Raw genomic sequence first — 18421 nt, 5'->3', positions numbered from 1 at the left:
GTCCAATTCATTCCATTTGTACACTCAGAGTTACAGACCTGTAAGGGTTCATTTGGTTTTACAGTGCAGAGTAGCCGAGTAGGGTCCCAGAGATGATAAAAAATAAATAAGAAATAGGGGGTCTGTGGCCTCAAACTGAAACCCTTTAAATGAAAAAGAATGAGAATCACCCGTGTTACATTATCTCAAGGTAAGAAAATAATCACACCTGTGTGAACTGAGTGGTGCAACTCTCCTCTCCCCCTGCCCCCCCCCCCCCCCCCCTCTCTCATTAGCAGGCAACAGTGCAGCAATATCTCTCTCTCTGTTTCTGGCACAACAGCGCCACTTTTGCCCCTACTGGTACTCATAGTAACATAGTCACACAGTCACATAGGTTAACACGGACATTGCTGTTCCTTGGAGTGGTTGCACCACTCAAAAACAAACATGTTCATTCAGTTGCAAGTTATGGCAGTTGCTCCTCCTCTGGATGCTTTCTAATGAGCATCCCAGGTGCTCGGGCCACAGCATAGACAGCATAGCCCCGGCTCTGGGGCGTGTGTTCTCGAGAGAGAGGGGCAAAGCTTTCCCATCCCGGGGATTCCTTGCGAAGCATAGCGGAAGATTGAGCGGTGCGTCACAGAGCGGATGTTCGGGTCTGATAAGTCCCGGAAAAGATGCGCTGTGATTTGGCCGGCAGTAGTCACTTGAGTGGCTTAGCGTGCCTTCCACACTTTACTTTCGGGCCGGCGCACTTCCGCCCCAGGGTGTAAATTGTTCCGCCCTCCCGTCGACACACATGGCTCCAACGAACTGCAGCGGCCAATGAGGCAACTTTTTTTTTAAAATATATCTATGGGCCACAGTGCGTGCTCAGCTACAGTGGGTACTCGGCCAGACTCAGCCACAGGAACCACTAGTTAAGTTAGAAAACGTTACAACACTAAGGGTGGAAGTGGCGGCACTCCTAAACAAGAGAATGCAAGACCAGTGCCTAAACTTAACCTTATTGCTAATCCTAACCTCAGCTAAACTATGCCTAAACTAAACCTGCAGTGACCTTATTCCTAAATGTAACCTCAGTAAAACTATGCCCAAACTGAAACTTATTCCTAATCTTAACGTCAGTAAAACTATGCCTAAAAACATGAACTTATTCCTAAACATGTCATAACCTCGGTGCAAGAACAGCTGCGGGCGAGTGGTCCGCAAAAAATAAATCGTGGCGAGTGTGTTTTGGGGCGAGCCTTCCGGTTACTTTGTCTCGCATTCTCTTATTTTGGAGCGCCGCCACTTCCACCTCAGCGTGGTGATGTTTTCCAGTTCAGTGTCTGTACATCTACACGTCGGTCTCAATCAGAGAGTCCACTTGCTCCAGGTCTATCGTCACGCGGCGCTCCTTGTCCTGGTGTTCATGCTTGTGAGGGTGACGCATCTTGTCCGCCATGTCACAGTCGTCCCCTAGGTGATAGTCCGCTAGATGGCACATGGGAAAAGTAAACATCACTTACTATCGTGGATCACAATAATTCATATAAGTAGTTCATAACTTCATGGTGTTTATGTGGCATGTGATGACGTACTTACTGAACAAACTAAATGGCTTCATCATTCAGAGGTGTGTGTAACAGATATGCACGTGTTGCGTCAGCTATCGTAACACTGGCTTTGTTTGACAATATCAAAGATGGTGTGATATCTTTAGTTTTGTATTTTTTAAGTTAAAAGGTCAATGCTCTATATTGTGATAGTAATCATTGCCTCACTCATAGTCTCTCCAGCTCTTTAGTAGACGCAAAATAACAAGACAAATGTGTCGCAGCATGCATTCAAATAAGTTCCAGTTATATACCTTTGCATGTTGCGTAGGTTTTGTAGTTGTCTCTACCTTTGCATGCTGGGTAGTGTTTGTAGTTGTTGCGGTCCAGATGGACCTGGTATGCGATAGCGGCCAGCACCATGGCCCCCACCGCCACACACAGACCCAGGCTGAAGATCCACATGTCCTCCGCCGCACGGCGCGGCACGTGCCTCACCTGGTCGCCATCTGCAGAGGTGGAAAAAAGTAATCAAATGTTTTTACTTAGGTAACAGACAGTATCAATACTGCATTGTGGAACTAGGGCCGATTCATACTCCTATTTTACCGCTGTTTCGGTGCTGTAGTGCCGAAATGATTTCGGCTCGTCAGAAATTTTCAGTAGCACCGAAGAGCCGACTTTAGCACGGTCCCCGCCCCTCCGAACCTCAAATGACGTCACATTGTAGGCTCTACAGAGCCGAACCGACTTTTATTCGGCTCTAAAATAGGAGTATGAATCGGCCCCCTACTCTCACTCTATCCATCTATCGATCTATCTATCTATCTATCTATAGTTAGTGTGTTTTGTAACAATCAGCCATCAGGGGATAGCAGTTGCCAAACTTGCCACCCCCTTGTGTTTACATTTAACCTTAAATTCTGTTATTTTCTGCAAATTGTCCCGACTGTTTTTGTAGATTAATCTGATTTCGTCACAATTGATGCGCCGTCCAGAGCTTCTAGATCCACTATTTTAGCTAATTTGGTCACTTTTTGCCACCCCCCTAATTTCTTTCCCGAAATGACGGCTCGGCGCTCACTCACCGCTGGTGGACGTCGTCAGCGTCTGGTTCATGGACAGGTTGTGGATGACACAGGACACCCGGGTGTCGGGCGACACCAGGGCGACCGCCAGGCGGCTGGTGACGTTGTAGAGAGGGGAGCCCGGGCGCAGCGGGGTCCTGTGGGTGCTGACCACGGAGCCCTCGGGGGGCTCCTGGGTGTCGTTGATGAGCCACTGGACCGAGGGCGCCGGGAAGCCCCCGCTGGACTGGCACAGGAAGTGGGTCTCCTCTCCCGTCCCGCCCTCCTCCGGCTCCTCTCGCTGGAGTAGAGGAGAGCTGAAGCTCGCTGGAGAGAGGTGGGAACAGAATACACATTATTATACATATTTATAGACCTGTCACAATTATTACATAATTGTCTATTCAATTGCAATTATTTGAGCTAATAATAAAGCTAGAAAGAGGCACACAGAGACAAAATAGCCAATCTACAAGCTCACAACGCCTCACACTGCGAGGTGTTGTGAGCTTGTAGTTTGGCTATTTTCACAATATTTATCTGTGGAACCGAGTCAAACCAAATGTAATGCCTACAATTCCAAGTGCTTGTCAGGGTGGTGGAAGGTTTGGGAACCCTTGTTTTAGGGGGATTGAAGAGGGTGTATAAATGAACCAAATGGGCCCTTGCGGGCAAAAATGATGGTTCAATTTGTGCACTCAAGAGTTATGGGGGTCTGTGGGCCCTAACGCAATACAGAACCACTGGGACACAACACCTAGCAGTACCACAGGTTCCTGGAGCACCAAGCGGGCCGGGGTCTTAACTGGTCACTGACCTGCTGTCACGAGGCACACGCTGCACAGCGCGGGGCGCGGCTCCTCTCCAGAGACGAGGACAAACAGGCTGTAATTGGTCCGGCTCTCCTTGGGGTCGGGGACGGAGGACAGCTCCAGGGTGAAGTTCCCCGTGGTCGGAGCGTCCGCGGACACTCTGGTGGCGTTGGTGTCGTCCGGCTCCACGCTCCACGTCCCCCCCGTGTGCGAAGCGGCGTCCTCCTGGACCCAGACCCACCTGAACACCACCTCGTCCTCCGTCCGCCATTCGACGGAGACGTTCCCAGCGGAGGCGTTGTTGCTGTGCCCGGAGTCCGGGCGGAGGCCGTCCGAAACGCAAGGCAACGCCACCGGATGTCCGACGATGCCGAAGACACACTCTTCATCTGGAAGTAGCAGAAAGATAGAGCGGATTTATATTCACACACACACTTTCCCGTCAATTATTTTTTATTATTATTAACGTAGTTCATTTTCTTAGTGATTATATTCAATCGACTACTTTTTCAATTAGTCAAATGATCGTGAACACATTTACGAAAATAGTTAATAGCCGAGTTCACAAGTTCACAATCTGATCTACAAGCTTGCAATGCATTGCAGCGCAACGGATTGTGAGCTTGTAGATCGACTATTACCAATACGAAGCGCTTTAAACAGTGAAGCCATCTGTATCTAGAGTAGCCTAGACTCATGGAACAAAAATAGCTAAGCCACATGACATCCAACCGGGGTTCATAATCTGTCCATTATATTGACAAAGCTGTGAGGAGTCCTCTTACCCAAACACGCGCTGTCATCATAGAGAAAGGAGAGCAGCAGTCCTAAATGCCACAAGGAAGGCATCGCAGAGGGCAGGTTTGCGCATGCATGAGATAAAGTAGTAGTCCTTAATTCAGAAACACATTTACAGATCCATTTCTTCTCAAAACGACTGACATTGTTTCCATATTTCTTTCAATGATTCCCATGCCTCCTTATCCCTCCCTGTCCATGGCCTGTCTCAGCTGTCTGCCTCCTCGGACGACAAACTGCATCCAAATCCAATCTTACATTTCTAGACTCTGACTAACGTTACACCCACACACCCACACGACTGACTGACATCAACATACCCAGGAGGTATGTTACTGTCATTCAGGTTCCAGCATGTTTTGGGATGCAGGTTCCTGCCTTTGTTTGGCACTGTTGTCCCAAACAAGGTCAAAATAACCTGGGAATTTGTGAACGTAGAACCTGCAGAAGAAAACTACAACGACGCTACACAATTTCCCACTTTAGAATCCTCCTCTGTAGGCTGTAGTAGGCCAAGTTAAAGCTAGCTGATCTTACCTGTTGGACAGCTTTTCAGCCCTACATGGACAGAGAGGGAGGGGGAGGTGTTTAGCAAACAGGGTAGGGCCAAATTAAGTCATTAGTGAAGTGTTTCCCCAAACAGACCTTAAGGTCGGGACCCCATTTTAGGGGTCGTGAGCAAAACATTTTAATCATGTTTTTATTATTTTATTTATTTGTTACAAAAAATGTTGTTATATCAAAAGATTTTCAGAAAAAAGAGAAAATGAAAAAAAAAGTTGATCATCAGAAATTTAAAATTATTCACATGCACACAAACAAAATCCATTAAAACAGCTCACAACACAATGCATTGTGAGCTGAGCTTGTAGATATGGCTAATTGGCTATTTTCACCATTTAAAAAAGCTGAAAAGGTTTGGCAAACTCTAGTGTCCCAGACAGTCCCCAGAGAACATGCAGGCTATTATTGGAAGAACTGTATGGGCCCATTCCCCACAAACTGCATAGTAGGCCTACAGTATGATTGGTTTCTGTTTTGTGTAAACAAAAAACAATAATAGCAGTTGTCCCCAAAACAACAGGTTTGGGGAAATGTTGGGAATTGATTACAGACACCTCAGTCTCAATGTTTGTAAACAAATAATTGGTCTATAGGCTACTGTATACAAGGTAAGGTAACTAAGGTAAGGTATGTATTTATAAAGCACCTTTCAAAACGCATACAAGGTAAACAAATAAAACAATGACATTAAAATAGTAACAATAAAAATACGTTGGCAGCAAAAACAATAGCCTACATAGAAATAACAAATACATAGAAATAAACAACATTACAAACCAAAATGCAGAAGATGAGGTTTTAGCAGCTTTTTATTGACTACATGATGATACATGATGTATCCTTGAAGCTCCACCAGGTGGCAGCGGCAAAGCACGAGACGCTGCTCAAACAAGATCAAGACACTAGGAAAGAAGAAGAACATGGCAGATCTACAAGCCCACAAGGCGTCGCATCCGCGACGCGTTGTGGGCTTGTAGATCTGCCGCGCGACACTGTCGTGCGACGAAAAACAAAAAGGGCAGCATGTGTTTTTTGGACTGTCAACAATCCACTGTGAGCAGATATAAAGTGCACCGTGCACGTAACGAAGGCTGAGGCTCAAGGCTCACTCTCACTAGAGTTCCATGACAGAGACATCTACGTTCTGACATCAGGTCACTGTAGAACCTCCATATATGGTTATGGACGACGACTGGCATTCAACCGACCCTAAATAAAGGGTGGTTGTTGCCCTTGAGGGTAGATGCGGGTCCTAAACCCAGGGAACCATGTCCTTAAGGCTTAGAGTAGTATTTATTACTTGATTATAGTGCTTGTCAGTTGTGTTGATGAGAGGTCACGTGATCAGACGTTTTTTGCAGAACATCTGTGTATTGGAGCCAGTTCAGAGGTCACTGTGCAGGACTGCAGCTCAATATGCAGCTGTCACTCAGAGTGCTGGAAGGTAATATAAAGTATTACAATATTTAATAAATTTGCTTTATTATGCAGGACTGTTCAGCATGCAGCTGTCACACTGCTGGAAGCTATACTACAGTAAAGTACATACTTTTGCTTTACTTCACTTCTTCCTATAAGACTATACTGGGCATAGGAGAGCTGGCTATCGCCCCTCAAAAAACGTAATAGATTGGACATTATGAGAAAATCACACCCGTGTGAAGTGAGGGGCGCTCATCATACATCATCACATTTTGTTTGCGTCCTCACTTTTGTCTTGAATGTTTGTGTTTACACACTTTTGTCTTCAATGTTTGTGTTCACGCAGACCCTCAAAGCTGGACATAGGAGTGGCTATAGTGCCCCTCAAAGGCCTATAGTATTAAAGGTTTATAAGTGTATCGTATTGTTGTCTTGTTTTAGTTTTTTTGTACCATGTTCCCACTACCAGACTGCAGAGTGTGCTGCTCCCCACGGCCTGCAGGCATGTGACATTCTCTGGCTGCAAGCTGAGTGCTGGTAGAGGGTGGAGGGGTGGTGAGGATGAGGGAGAGAAGGAGGAGGAGGATGAAGATCTGGAGGACATGGAGGACAGTGAGGTGGACGAGCTCTTCCTCCGGCAGATCCCTCTGGGTGACGGTCAGCACCGCGTCCTCATAGTCCAGCCTGACGTCAAGTGGGGCGTCGGGAAGCAGCACCTGACCACAGGTGAGCAGCGATGTAGCGATGCCGCTTATTTCCTTTAAATTTCCTTATTAGCCACTTTAAGCAACGACGGATACACGCAGTCGGCTACGGCAACCGGAAATGGATCAGTGCATCGATACATAAACCTGCTCTCCGTCGCAGCCCTTTCTACTACGGCAGAACCTACACTTACACGTACGTAGTGTCTACACAACGCCATGTCATAACCATGTTTATTGAAATGATAGCTGTCATACATTTACACTGATTGCTCCATCACCTCTCTTATGCTGTGTAATGTGTTGGCATGCTCTGAATGAAGAAATAACACTAATACCTTATATGTCATATTAACCATGTTTATTAAAACGGTTTTAGAATAACACAGATTGCTCCAGCACCATCCTCTTTCCACTGCTGATCATGTCCAGCGGATGTAAGAATTAAGCAATATCGGCAAGTTAGCTGACACGCGACGGGGTGTTTAAAAAGAAAAATAATAATGTGTTTATGTTTGACACATGCTGCATGGACGCGTCACCATGGCAACCAATGTCGCCGGAGGCTGTTTGCTTAACGATTTTGACGGCTACGGCGTACTTCCGCGTAGTGGAGCCGTCCTGAAAACAGTCGTTGCTTAAAGTCCCTAATATCCCGATTCCGATATGCATAACTCGCGCATCGGTAGAGTCCGAGTAGCGATCCAATAGTAACTTAAAAATGATCTAGGACAGTGGTTCTCAAAGTGCAGGTCCAGGGACTGCACAAACACTATGACACTTTCACTAAGCATGTGTTTGCAATTCAAATCTGCTGCAGATTCAATCAAACCAAAGGATTGCAGAAGTTCAAAGGAATGCATTGACGTGACAATGACAGCCATGTCATGACACCAGCTTGATGAATAAAGACTAGTTTTTACTTTATATATAATCTCTGTCACACTTTTTCTGATCTCTTGTTTGTCGATATGCACACACACAGAGACACTATAATTTTAATGAGGTGAGACAGACAGGCCAGTTGGAGACGTACTGTGCTCTTTTGACATTTCTGCAGCAAAGGAAAGAAAACGCATTGTGTTTGCTTGTGTTTTTCAGCGGAGCTGATGGTGGCGGAGGCAGAGGGTCTGGTGAACACCCTGGAGAACTGGAGTGTGGTGGACAAGATCATCCTCTCCACCAAGACACCAGAGAGGAAGAGGATCTTTGGAAAGGGCAACTTCCAGACACTCACAGGTCTCTCTATGCTCCCTCTCTCCATCGTCTCTCTTGTCGGTGGTTTTCAACCCTTTTCGGTCCATTATTTATTCAGCATTTGAGCCACGGTCCACCGTTTGATGACATTTAGCCTCGCAGACCCAAAGACTTCGAATAGTTTGTTGTCGTTGGATTAGATTTTGTCCACAAGTCCATGCTGTATTGATGTTGGTACCATAAGAGAGATAACGGGCCAACGTTGATCAAAATAGCAATTCTTCTACATTCTCTAATTGTCTTGTAAATAAATCTCTAATCTATAAACACCTGGAACGCCCTCAAGGACCGGTGGTCCCTTGAGGTTTATATTGTGTAAGTTTGACAGGGCCAGTCTGGGAATAAAATTCATTCTGAGAGAGAAAAAATCACACCCGTGTGAAGTGAGGGGCGCTCTTATCATGTACATCATCATACATTATCTCATTCCGGCCAATCAGAATTTGCGTCCTCTGCACCTTTGTCTTCAATGTTGACGTAAAATTGTCCATTCATTGTCAATGTTAGTGTAGGACAAAGTCTGTACACACACACACACACACACACACAGTCACACACACACACACACACACACACACACACACACACACACACACACAAAAAGCTAGACATAGGACAAAAAATATTATCCACTAATGCCCTAATTCAAAAAATACATAAAATAGCTGATCTACATGCGTTCAGTGTTGCTGGGTTAGGTTTGTGATGCGTTGTGTGAGCTTGTAGATCTGCTATTTAGTTTTTCTTTTCTGTCTTCCAGAGAAAATCAGACAAACCGCCAGCATCACGGCTGTGTTCGTCAACGTGGAGCGCCTGTCGCCCTCAACAGAGGTGAGCTTAACCCATTCTGACCTGAGATCAGATTTCATACGAGGTTTCCACTGGACACACACTGGTCTGATTAACCCATTCTGACCTGGGATCAGATTCTAAAAATGTCAGTCGTTCTTCGATTTTTCAAAAAATAGCAGACCTAGATCTGCTATTTTTCAATAGCTAAAGCATAACATGATGCTAACACCAAAATGGGTTCCCGTTCAGAATGGGTTAATGGCTTAAATTAACAATTCACCCAAAACTTGTGGGTGGCCTTATTTTCTGTCAACTAGTACATGCCCCATGAAGCCTTGACTTCATGGAGATTTGTATTGTTTTTGTCGCACGCCTGAGCCAATCATTTGATGACCGGCGGAGTCTCCGGTATTAGACTCTAAGGGCTGTATTTGTATCAATGCCATTTGGCTATTCTGAGTGGCCAAAGAGCATTGACCACGCCTCCAGGTCTTTAGTTTACTTTAAGTTTAGGGAATAAGACCTGGTACCTAAGACACGCAAAATACAGCCCAAAGGGTCTACATTGAGTGACTCCTGGAACATGCTGGAAGTTGAATTTGGGGATAAGGTCAACATTCAGGATGTCTTCAGAGCTGTTGGGAGAATGCAACAGGAACTTAGGAACCCATAGAGGGAAAATAATATTCTGAAAATAACCAGTCAGAGTGAAAATTGCCTGGCCTTTATCATCCTATCATGTTAAGTAAGTAAGGAAGAACTGTTTACTTGAATCTGTGTGTGTGTGTGTGTGTGTGTGTGTGTGTGTGTGTGTGTGTGTGTGTGTGTGTGTGTGTGTGTGTGTGTGTGTGTGTGTGTGTGTGTGTGTGTGTGTGTGTGTGTGTGTGTGTGTGTGTGTGTGTGTGTGTGTGTGTGTGTGTGTGTGTGTGTGTGTGTGTGTGTGTGTGTGTGTGTGTGTGTGTGCGTGCGTGTGCGTGTGCAGAAGGACTTTGAGGAGGCGTGGGGTGTGAAGGTGTTTGACAGGTACTCTGTGGTTCTGCACATATTCCGCTGCAACGCCCGGACCAAGGAGGCCAAGTTACAGATCTCTCTGGCCGAGATCCCCCTGCTCAGGTGACCTACTACTATTAGGCCTGTCACAATGATTACATCATCACCTAATCGCAATTATTTGATATAAACGCCATTATACAATATTACTAAAACATAATTTTACCTATTGTGTTAATTGTTTAGGAATCTCGCTCAGTCGTCAGTCGTGAGATTTTGTTTCGTAAGCTTGAAGAAGCCTCGCTACTCGTAGTTTGTCATATGTTTGAATTTCTTTAAATAATGCACAATTCTATACTTTGTCATATTATGATAGTGTAGATCAGCTATGTTCACAGTTCAGGGACGTATAGCTGACCATTTGGTTGCCCTACTCGTAGGATATTTGTGCTGCCCCCCCCCCCCCCCCGACGAGAGCGCTGCGTTGCCTCATTCAGATCGGCTATTTTCGCCGTTTGTGAGGACGCCGACGCACACGCGGTCGCTCGTTCCTACAGAAAATTGTTATTATGAGGGTCGGCGTGTTGCCCTAATGCGTATTGCACGTATACGTAGCGACGGCAATTAACGTGTGTTCTCTGGTATAGATCGCGACTCAGAAACGAACTTGCCGACTTGGACCAGCAGGGGGGAGGCACGAGGTACATCGGAGGCTCAGGTAATTCTCCGCAGTTACCATTGATTAACCCATTCTGAACGGGAACCCTTTTAACTAAGCATTATGTTATACTTTAGCTATTGAAAAATAGCAGATCTACAAGCTCATAGCGCGCCACCGAGTGGCGCGCTACGAGCTTGTAGGTCTGCTATTTTTGAAAAATCGTAAAAATGCGGCACAAATCTTTGAATATATATTCTTACAGAGCGAACGTTTTTTTTAATTTCGACGTCGGGCCTAAATGGGTTAAAGTTCTCAGTCGCCACAACTGATTGGACGTGTAGATCGGGGCAATTTTATTATTGTTTTTAATTGAAAACGTTCCTATTTTTCCCCCAGGCGAGACGCTGATGGAGGTGCAGCAGCGACTGCTGAAGGAGCGCGAGCTGAAGATCCGCGCTGCGCTGGAGCGTCTGCGCAGGAAGAGACGCCTGCTGCGCTCGCAGCGCAGACACAAAGAGTTCCCCGTGGTGTCCGTCATGGGCTACACCAACTGTGGTGAGCAGTGGGGTGCACGGGAAAAAGTACTCCGTTATCGGCTATACTTTCACCGTTTCATAACTTTAATTTGTCCTAACGTTGGTGCTAAATATAACACATAACCCATTCTGGGCAGGAACCCCGTTTGGTTTTTCAGAAAACTTATAGGTCAGTCCAAAATTAGCTAGACCCGACGGGGAAGTGCTTCAGCTCTGGGCAGATCCATATGGGCACGACTACGAGGAGGCATGCAGATCTACAAGCTCTACGAGCTTGTATAGGTCTGCTATTTTTGAAAAATCGAAGAACGACTGACATAGAAACATGGCTTTTTCCAGAAAACTGTCAGGATGTATAGAAGACATTTTTAGAATCTGATCTCAGGTCAGAATGGGTTAACGGCAGAGCCGCAGAGAAAATTATTATAATTATGAGGATCAGCTTGGTGCATTTGTCCTCTGAGCCCTCCTGACTCGTACTCCTATATACGGCTGTGCGTTGCAGGGAAGACGACGCTGATCAAGGCGCTGACGGGCGACGGGGCCCTCCAGCCAAAGGACCAGCTGTTTGCCACGCTGGACGTGACGGTGCACGCGGGCACGCTGCCCTCCGGCCACATGGAGGTGCTCTACGCCGACACCATCGGCTTCCTCTCCCAGCTGCCCCACGCTCTCATCGAGTCCTTCTCCGCCACCCTGGACGACGTCAAGCATTCCGTGGGTGGCTTTAAAAAAATAATATATTATGTATATAGTTTTTTTAACACAATTAGAAGACCTGAGGCCTTCTAAATACTAACCATTTTTCTGAAAAACGTATATTTAGTATATCAGTCCATTTCCAAAAACGTATTCATTATTTGGCTGGCCGACCCCCTACTCTCAAAAAATGTTGTTCCATGGACCCCCAGAAGCAAAGATTTGCTATTTCAAAAATAGCAGATCTACAAGCTCATAGCGCGGCACGAAGTGAATCCCGAATGACCACCAGAGGCGGTGCTTGAAGCACGGAATATCCCTTCGCGCATGAGCACTTCCAAGGGATATTCCGTGCAGCCTCTGGTGGTAAAGCAGGGATGAAAATGTACGTATGTAACTACGGTTCTTTGAATCCCGAAATAGTGTTCATATTTAACCTCACATTCAGTTTTTTTATGTATATTGTCCCCGACTCTAAATAGTTTTTCCAGATTAATCTGCGTGTGACACCTGTTATAATGTAGATGTATTGCAACGCAACCAAACATTTATTAACCACTTACTTTTAACGTGACATTCCTGTTCTGGGAATGTCATTCATTATAGGCAAACACTTTTAAACATTTTCCTCTTTTTGCCACTGAACAAATAGTGAAAATAGTTAATCTACAAGCTCAAGCGATGCATTGAGAGCTTGTAGATCCATCTTTCCTATAGAAAAGGGGCTATGTTAACCTATTTCTTTCCGAAATTACGCCTCTGTCTCTGCTCAAAACATGCGTCTCTCCTTTGCTTCTTATTTCAGGACCTCATCATTCACGTGCGGGACATCAGCCACCCGGAGACGGCCAACCAGAAGGCCGACGTTCTGAACGTCCTGAAGAAACTGCAGGTCCCTGACAGGCTGATCAGCTCCATGGTCGAAGTCCACAACAAAGTGGACCTGGTTGAAGGGTGAGGCTGTGTGTGTCCGTCTCCGAATGTGTTTGGGTTGAATGTGGTCAGGCGTTCGCCTACAATAACTTGAAATGCACTCTGTCGAGGTGCCAACTTGCGCCTTGCACACAAGTAGGCCATGCATGGCCTACTTGTGCGCAAGCAGAGCGTGCAAGTATACTGCTACTAACTAATGTCTATTACAACTGCTGTTCTAAATGCTTTAGACCTGTTATTGACCTCATACCAACCTTGAAACGTACCTTAGTTACGTCACTATCAACAGACAATAGGGGATCACCATTCTTCATCCCGACATACATACTGTACATACTGTACATACCCAGCCGATCACCAAGGGCGCGTTCGAAAATACCGCACCGGAGCACACTCGCCTATTAGTTTGCATTGCACAGTGCACACCACGAAATGTACCTTTAATTACGTCATCAAGAATGGTGGTCCCTTATTGGCCGGTGGACAATACCGACATACTCTGGACAACACCGAAATACATACGCAGCCGATCGCAGAACTTGCGTGCTCTGCTTGGCAAGTAACTAAATCACACTTGTGTGAAGTGAGGGGCGCCCACGATGGCTGCCACATTCATTGCAGATTTAACTGCTACTATTGTATAATTATACAAACTTACGAGACATGAATGCAGTGTGTAATTGTATGTAAAAAAAATCACACATCAAATCATACAAAATCATATATATCACATTCCGTGCTCAGCCAATCAAATCATCACATTCTGTGGTACAAACACACAAAGCTGTGCATAGGAGGGGCTAGCGAATTTGGGAACTGAGGACGCTGGCGTCGACTGTTTTCGTCGCTTCACCTCCCGATGTATGAATGAATTTTTATGAATTATTATATATTATTATATATAAATAATATTGTTTTGTTCCCGTTAGCTACCAGCCTACAGAAGCCAGTGTTCTGCCCATATCTGCCTTGAAAGAGCAGGGCCTCGATGAACTCAAGAGAACCATCGAGGAGGAAATAGTCAAAGCCACTGGAAAACAAGTTCTGGAGCTGAAAGTAGACCTCAGCACACCCCAGTTAAGGTGAGCCTCGTGTGTAGATGTCATCGTCAAATGACCCCGATGCTATCTGACAGATGTATCCTTACTTAGATAGACCAATTACTGTATTGTGTATACAATATACATGCATGAGGCTCACTCACAACAAAAGGAGTGTGTGTGTGTGTGTGTGTGTGTGTGTGTGTGTGTGTGTGTGTGTGTGTGTGTGTGTGTGTGTGTGTGTGTGTGTGTGTGTGTGTGTGTGTGTGTGTGTGTGTGTGTGTGTGTGTGTGTGTGTGTGTGTGTGTGTGTGTGTGTGTGCGCGCGCGCGTGTCTGCGTGCGTACGTGCGTACGTGCGTGCGACCGTGCGTGTACAGTTGGCTGTATAAGGAGGCTACGGTGCAGGAGGTGGATATCCTTGAAGATGAAGAAGGCTGGGCCATGGTCACGGTGCTCATCGGTGTGGCCGCCTCCGGACGCTACAGGAAACTGTTCCCTCACAGATAACAATGGACACACACATCATGGCTACAGTAATGTAACCTGTATGTCACGGTGTGTACATTGAAGTTATAGCACTGGACCCTGTGCTAGACTGTCTTGCTAATAAAGTGTCACTGTCTCATTTTTGACGATGTTTTCTTTTAAATATTACCTTAGTAACTAAGATGAAATGCATTAAATAATGTATTAAATAATGTGAACTAAGGCTTAGTTAATATTTAATAAAGCATGCATTTCATCCTCTATAATATATGTTGCCCAGCAACAGAAGAGTATATAGAAAAGTGGAAAGGTTTGTCTTTTTTAAATATTTAACCGGAGAAAAGGATATACCAGTACATCATGTCAATACTGATTCTTGTAGATCTGCTATATTCGACAAGAACCTTTTGTCCTTATTTCCTCCCGCCCAACACTCCCCGCTGACCGGTGCTGAATCATACAGGCCCCGTTTCCTCCAGGGTTGAACCGCTTCAATTATTGTTTTGTTCCCCGCCTCATTTTGAACCTGTTCAGAGAGTTTCCACTGAAAACAAATTAGTTCAGAAGATCAGGACCCTTAAAGTTGGTTCGTAACTGGAACCAAAAAATGGCCGCACGAATATTCATGTGAAAGCACCAAGAGTCTAGAACGGAACCAGCTCGAGAACTTAAGTTATTTTGTTGGAAAATGGGCCACGGATCAGTCGAGCTATTGGAAAATGAACCAAACAGGAAATGGGCACATGCCACTGCAACGAAGGCTCTCACGACAGTTCCATATATGGAGAAGAGACGACAGACATCTAGTGCATCAGGTCAGTGTAGAAACTCCATATATGGACGGGCATTGTCATCGTGACAAGCATACAGTCAAACCTTATATGAAGAGTAGACTAGTTATTACCACTGAGAGGAGTGGCAAGCAGTATTTTACTATGCTCCTCGTGAGAGACTCCATCACCTTCCGTACGATGGTGCGAGACAGGATATTTGGCCTTAAAACTCAGATATCGTGTCCGAGGATTTAGACATCTCGGGTTAAGTTCTTACAAAGAGCCTTTCTCAGACCTAAGTTGTTGTATGCATAGAGTTATATACACAGTAGGTCCCCGTCCCCCCAACCAGAACCCACTGGGTTGGTTGTGGTTGTAGTCAGGTTGCAGTGGGCCCACCCACCCAGAGGGGGCAGCAAACACAATATCAGACACAAGTGGCATTCAACAATAACGACGAAGAGGAATCAAGGACCAGGAAGTGTAAAAACCATGAATGTCAAAGGCAAACAAACGCATGCTATCTGTGTATTTTGTTAGGCGTTACAGTAACAATGTCGGCGTACAACCGTTTATTTCGGACAGCGTTGCAAACAACCAACACAGCAACGGGGTTTTGTATGAGCAGAGTATGCAGAATTCAGGCATGTGGATACGCGAAGAAAGTTGGTAAAGGACATATTTTTATGGATCAGTCCATGTTCTCTTGGCTCTCGTTGTTTGAAACTGTGGTGAAAAACATGCTCGAAATGGCTTACTCAAACTATATTGCCACAAACAAGAATAGTACAATGTATTGTGTGCATTTTAGCCACCATGATCATTCATTAATGTCCGAATCTCTTTTGAAATTTGGATTGGTGGCAAATATCATTATTGACGAAATCCTTGTTGAGTTTGTGCTTGAAATGTACTGTAATTCTGCAAACTGTTAATAAAGATTTCAATCAATCAATCAAAGCACCCTTGGAGCTCTACCTTGGAGCAAGACTATATAATTATATATCATGATTCATGGATACATCTATGATGGGGGAGGGGGGGGGGTGCAATGCATAATAACCCACCATTTATTTTCCATATACACTGACTGATATCAAGTGTGCCATTGTCACAACTCCGTTTTTTTTTCTCTCTCCCCCTCTCTGCAGTGATCAAAAAGAAAGGCATGGTCAAAGAAGAAGAGACGGGACCAGAGGTGTGTAAAGACCCTGTGAGGCTCACATCTTATGCTTGTGGAGTAAACATATTTAAGACAGGAGAAGACCCTCAGTTGAAGCCCCCGGAGGAATACCCAGAGTGGTAAGAATAATATATGTTCTCTATATCAAATCATATGCTCTTTCTATGCTATCTATAGAGGTGCAATCAAGGGTCATCAATGTGTCCATACATGGACAAATGTCTACTGTATGTCTCTGTGGCAAAGACTTGGTCATGTCCGTGTGGCAAATTATTGATTAAATATTTTTACATAACAATATAATGTTTATATTATGATCATAAGAGATAAGACCCAATTACTGAATGTCAAGAATATGTATGACACTGATTTACTAGGAGCCTATGGCATATTAGGAGTCCACTAGCCCCTTTTCGGGACCCTCGGTCACCTTTTCTGAATTTTGGACGGCGGTACCCTAGGGTCCCTCGTAGGTTTTTCCACTCTGCATAGGACGCAGGTTTACCTACGGTCTGTTCACGGAGACCTGCGCGGTCGCTTGATTGTTGGTGAGATGTTTCAAAGATGCATAAAACGGCTTTAGGAGACCACGGAAACGTGTGCGAAACGGCGCTAATCGGCGTTGCCGTTAAGTATTTTTAATCTTTTTTAAAAAAAAGTTTTGTTCACATCATGTATACTTTACTTTCAAATATTTACAATTTTGCATTGAGGTGCCCAGATGTCCAAGGTGCCCACTTGACCTGTATCCCTAACCCATTCTGTGCGGGAACCCCTTTTGGTGTTTTAAGCATTATTTTATATAAAAAAATAGCAGATCTACAAGCTCATAGCACGGCACCAAGTGCCACGCTACAAGCTTGTGGAGGCTCTTGTGTCTCAAAATGTAAGAAACATCATAATTCATATTGTTATGCAATGCTGTTCAAGTTTAATAAACTTGAACTAAGGATAGGTCTGCTATTTTTGAAAAATCGTGAACATGTGGCACAAATCTTTGAATGTATATTCTTTAACTCAAATCTTTGTTTCTGGGGGTCCCTGGAACAACATATTTCCAAAGTGGGGTCGGCGGCCAAATAAACATAATTCTGGGGGTCCTTGACATGAAATATTGAACACCACTGACATAGAAACATGGGTATTTCAGAAAACTGTCAGGATTTAGTTTTTAAATTTCGACGTCAGGCCTAAATGGGCTAAATACACCTCCCGTTGATTAGTTTTACTGTACGTTTTTTTTCCTATTGTCTTCCTCCCCAGGCTTTTCCAAATACACTTGGGACCTCCTAAGAAACTGCACGAGCTGGAGTCAGACACGAGGGAATACTGGAAGGTTCTGAGGAAGGAGAACATGTGGCGCTGGAACAAGCTGCATAAAGGAAAGAAGTTCTAGATGGGCCTTGATTCAACTGGACCAGAAGATGAACGCCTCAGTGACTTGACTTCACAGAACTGAATTATTACCCGACTTGGTGTAAATTTTGAATCACTGTCAACTTTCAGATTTACGGACTCTCAGACCACCTTGCCGTTAAGTACAGTGAATCGATTTAATCCATTTTGGTGTTAGCATTATGATATGCTTTAGTTATTGAAAAATAGCAGATCTACAAGCTCGTAGCGCGCCACCGAGTGGCGCGCTACGAGCTTGTAGGTCTGCTATTTTTGAAAAATCGACTGACATAGAAACATAGCTTTCTCAGAAAACTGTCAGGATGTAGAAGACATTTTTAGAATCTGATCTCGGGTCAAAATGGGTTAAAGCAGTGGTTCTCAACTAGTGGTCCAGGGACCACCAGTGGTCCTTGGAGGTGGTTCCAGGTGGTCCTCGGCTAAATGATGGGTAACCTTATCGATCGGTTAACCTGTTAGTTGTTCATTTTGTTTTTGTCTGAGAATCATTTATCATTTATGGCCTAGTGTGCAAGAAGCAAGTAGGCACCTAGTGCAGTTCTCGTTAAAACATGTTTTTGTATTATGTTTTCTCTCGTTTTAAAGAAAGGCATGTGAATAAAAGTGTGCCACATTGTAAATAAATATCCTCTGACATTATTGTTATATAAAACTTTCTCGGAGAGAGATTGGCGGAGTTGCGGTGTTTGGTGTGATTCTGTTGCTGCAGGTAAAAATGGACAATGGGTAGGGCAACTCATTTATGCAAATGATATATATATACGGGA

The 18421-nt window shown here is 44.8% G+C and overlaps 3 protein-coding genes across 4 annotated transcripts; 2 read left to right on the top strand and 1 right to left on the bottom strand.

Annotated features, from left to right (window-relative positions):
- Positions 1-268: 268 nt before the first annotated feature.
- Positions 269-4620, bottom strand: LOC308320334 (uncharacterized protein). 2 transcript variants are annotated; one of them, XM_080770647.1, is made up of 5 exons: positions 4185-4620; positions 3405-3788; positions 2609-2914; positions 1835-2029; positions 269-1458 (listed from the first exon to the last, which is right to left on the bottom strand). In XM_080770647.1, the coding sequence occupies exons 1-5, from the start codon at positions 4246-4248 to the stop codon at positions 1322-1324; spliced, it is 1086 nt and encodes a 361-aa protein (XP_080626773.1). In that variant the 5' UTR covers positions 4249-4620; the 3' UTR covers positions 269-1321. The 2 variants fall into 2 exon arrangements, with proteins under 2 accessions (XP_080626773.1, XP_080626774.1); XM_080770648.1 differs by having other exon boundaries at positions 1871-2029.
- A 1188-nt stretch (positions 4621-5808) lies between these two features.
- On the top strand, positions 5809-14410 carry gtpbp6 (GTP binding protein 6 (putative)). Its single transcript, XM_080769772.1, has 11 exons — positions 5809-6205; positions 6653-6909; positions 7989-8126; positions 8905-8975; positions 9919-10049; positions 10574-10644; positions 10984-11142; positions 11629-11840; positions 12628-12776; positions 13685-13837; positions 14174-14410. Exons 1-11 carry the CDS (start codon positions 6090-6092, stop codon positions 14301-14303), a joined length of 1587 nt encoding a protein of 528 aa, XP_080625898.1. The 5' UTR covers positions 5809-6089; the 3' UTR covers positions 14304-14410.
- Positions 14411-15522: 1112 nt separating this feature from the next.
- On the top strand, positions 15523-18330 carry mrpl54 (mitochondrial ribosomal protein L54). The gene is made up of 3 exons (XM_080770097.1): positions 15523-15724; positions 16207-16357; positions 17502-18330. The coding sequence occupies exons 1-3, from the start codon at positions 15610-15612 to the stop codon at positions 17632-17634; spliced, it is 399 nt and encodes a 132-aa protein (XP_080626223.1). The 5' UTR covers positions 15523-15609; the 3' UTR covers positions 17635-18330.
- The last annotated feature ends 91 nt before the right edge of the window (positions 18331-18421 follow it).

The sequence above is a fragment of the Protomyctophum bolini genome (genome assembly GCF_963924005.1).
Source record: "Protomyctophum bolini genome assembly, chromosome: 8".
Classification (NCBI taxonomy): Eukaryota; Metazoa; Chordata; class Actinopteri; order Myctophiformes; family Myctophidae; genus Protomyctophum; species Protomyctophum bolini.
Note: the sequence above shows the minus strand (reverse complement) of the source record. Positions and strands in the feature narration are given on the sequence as shown.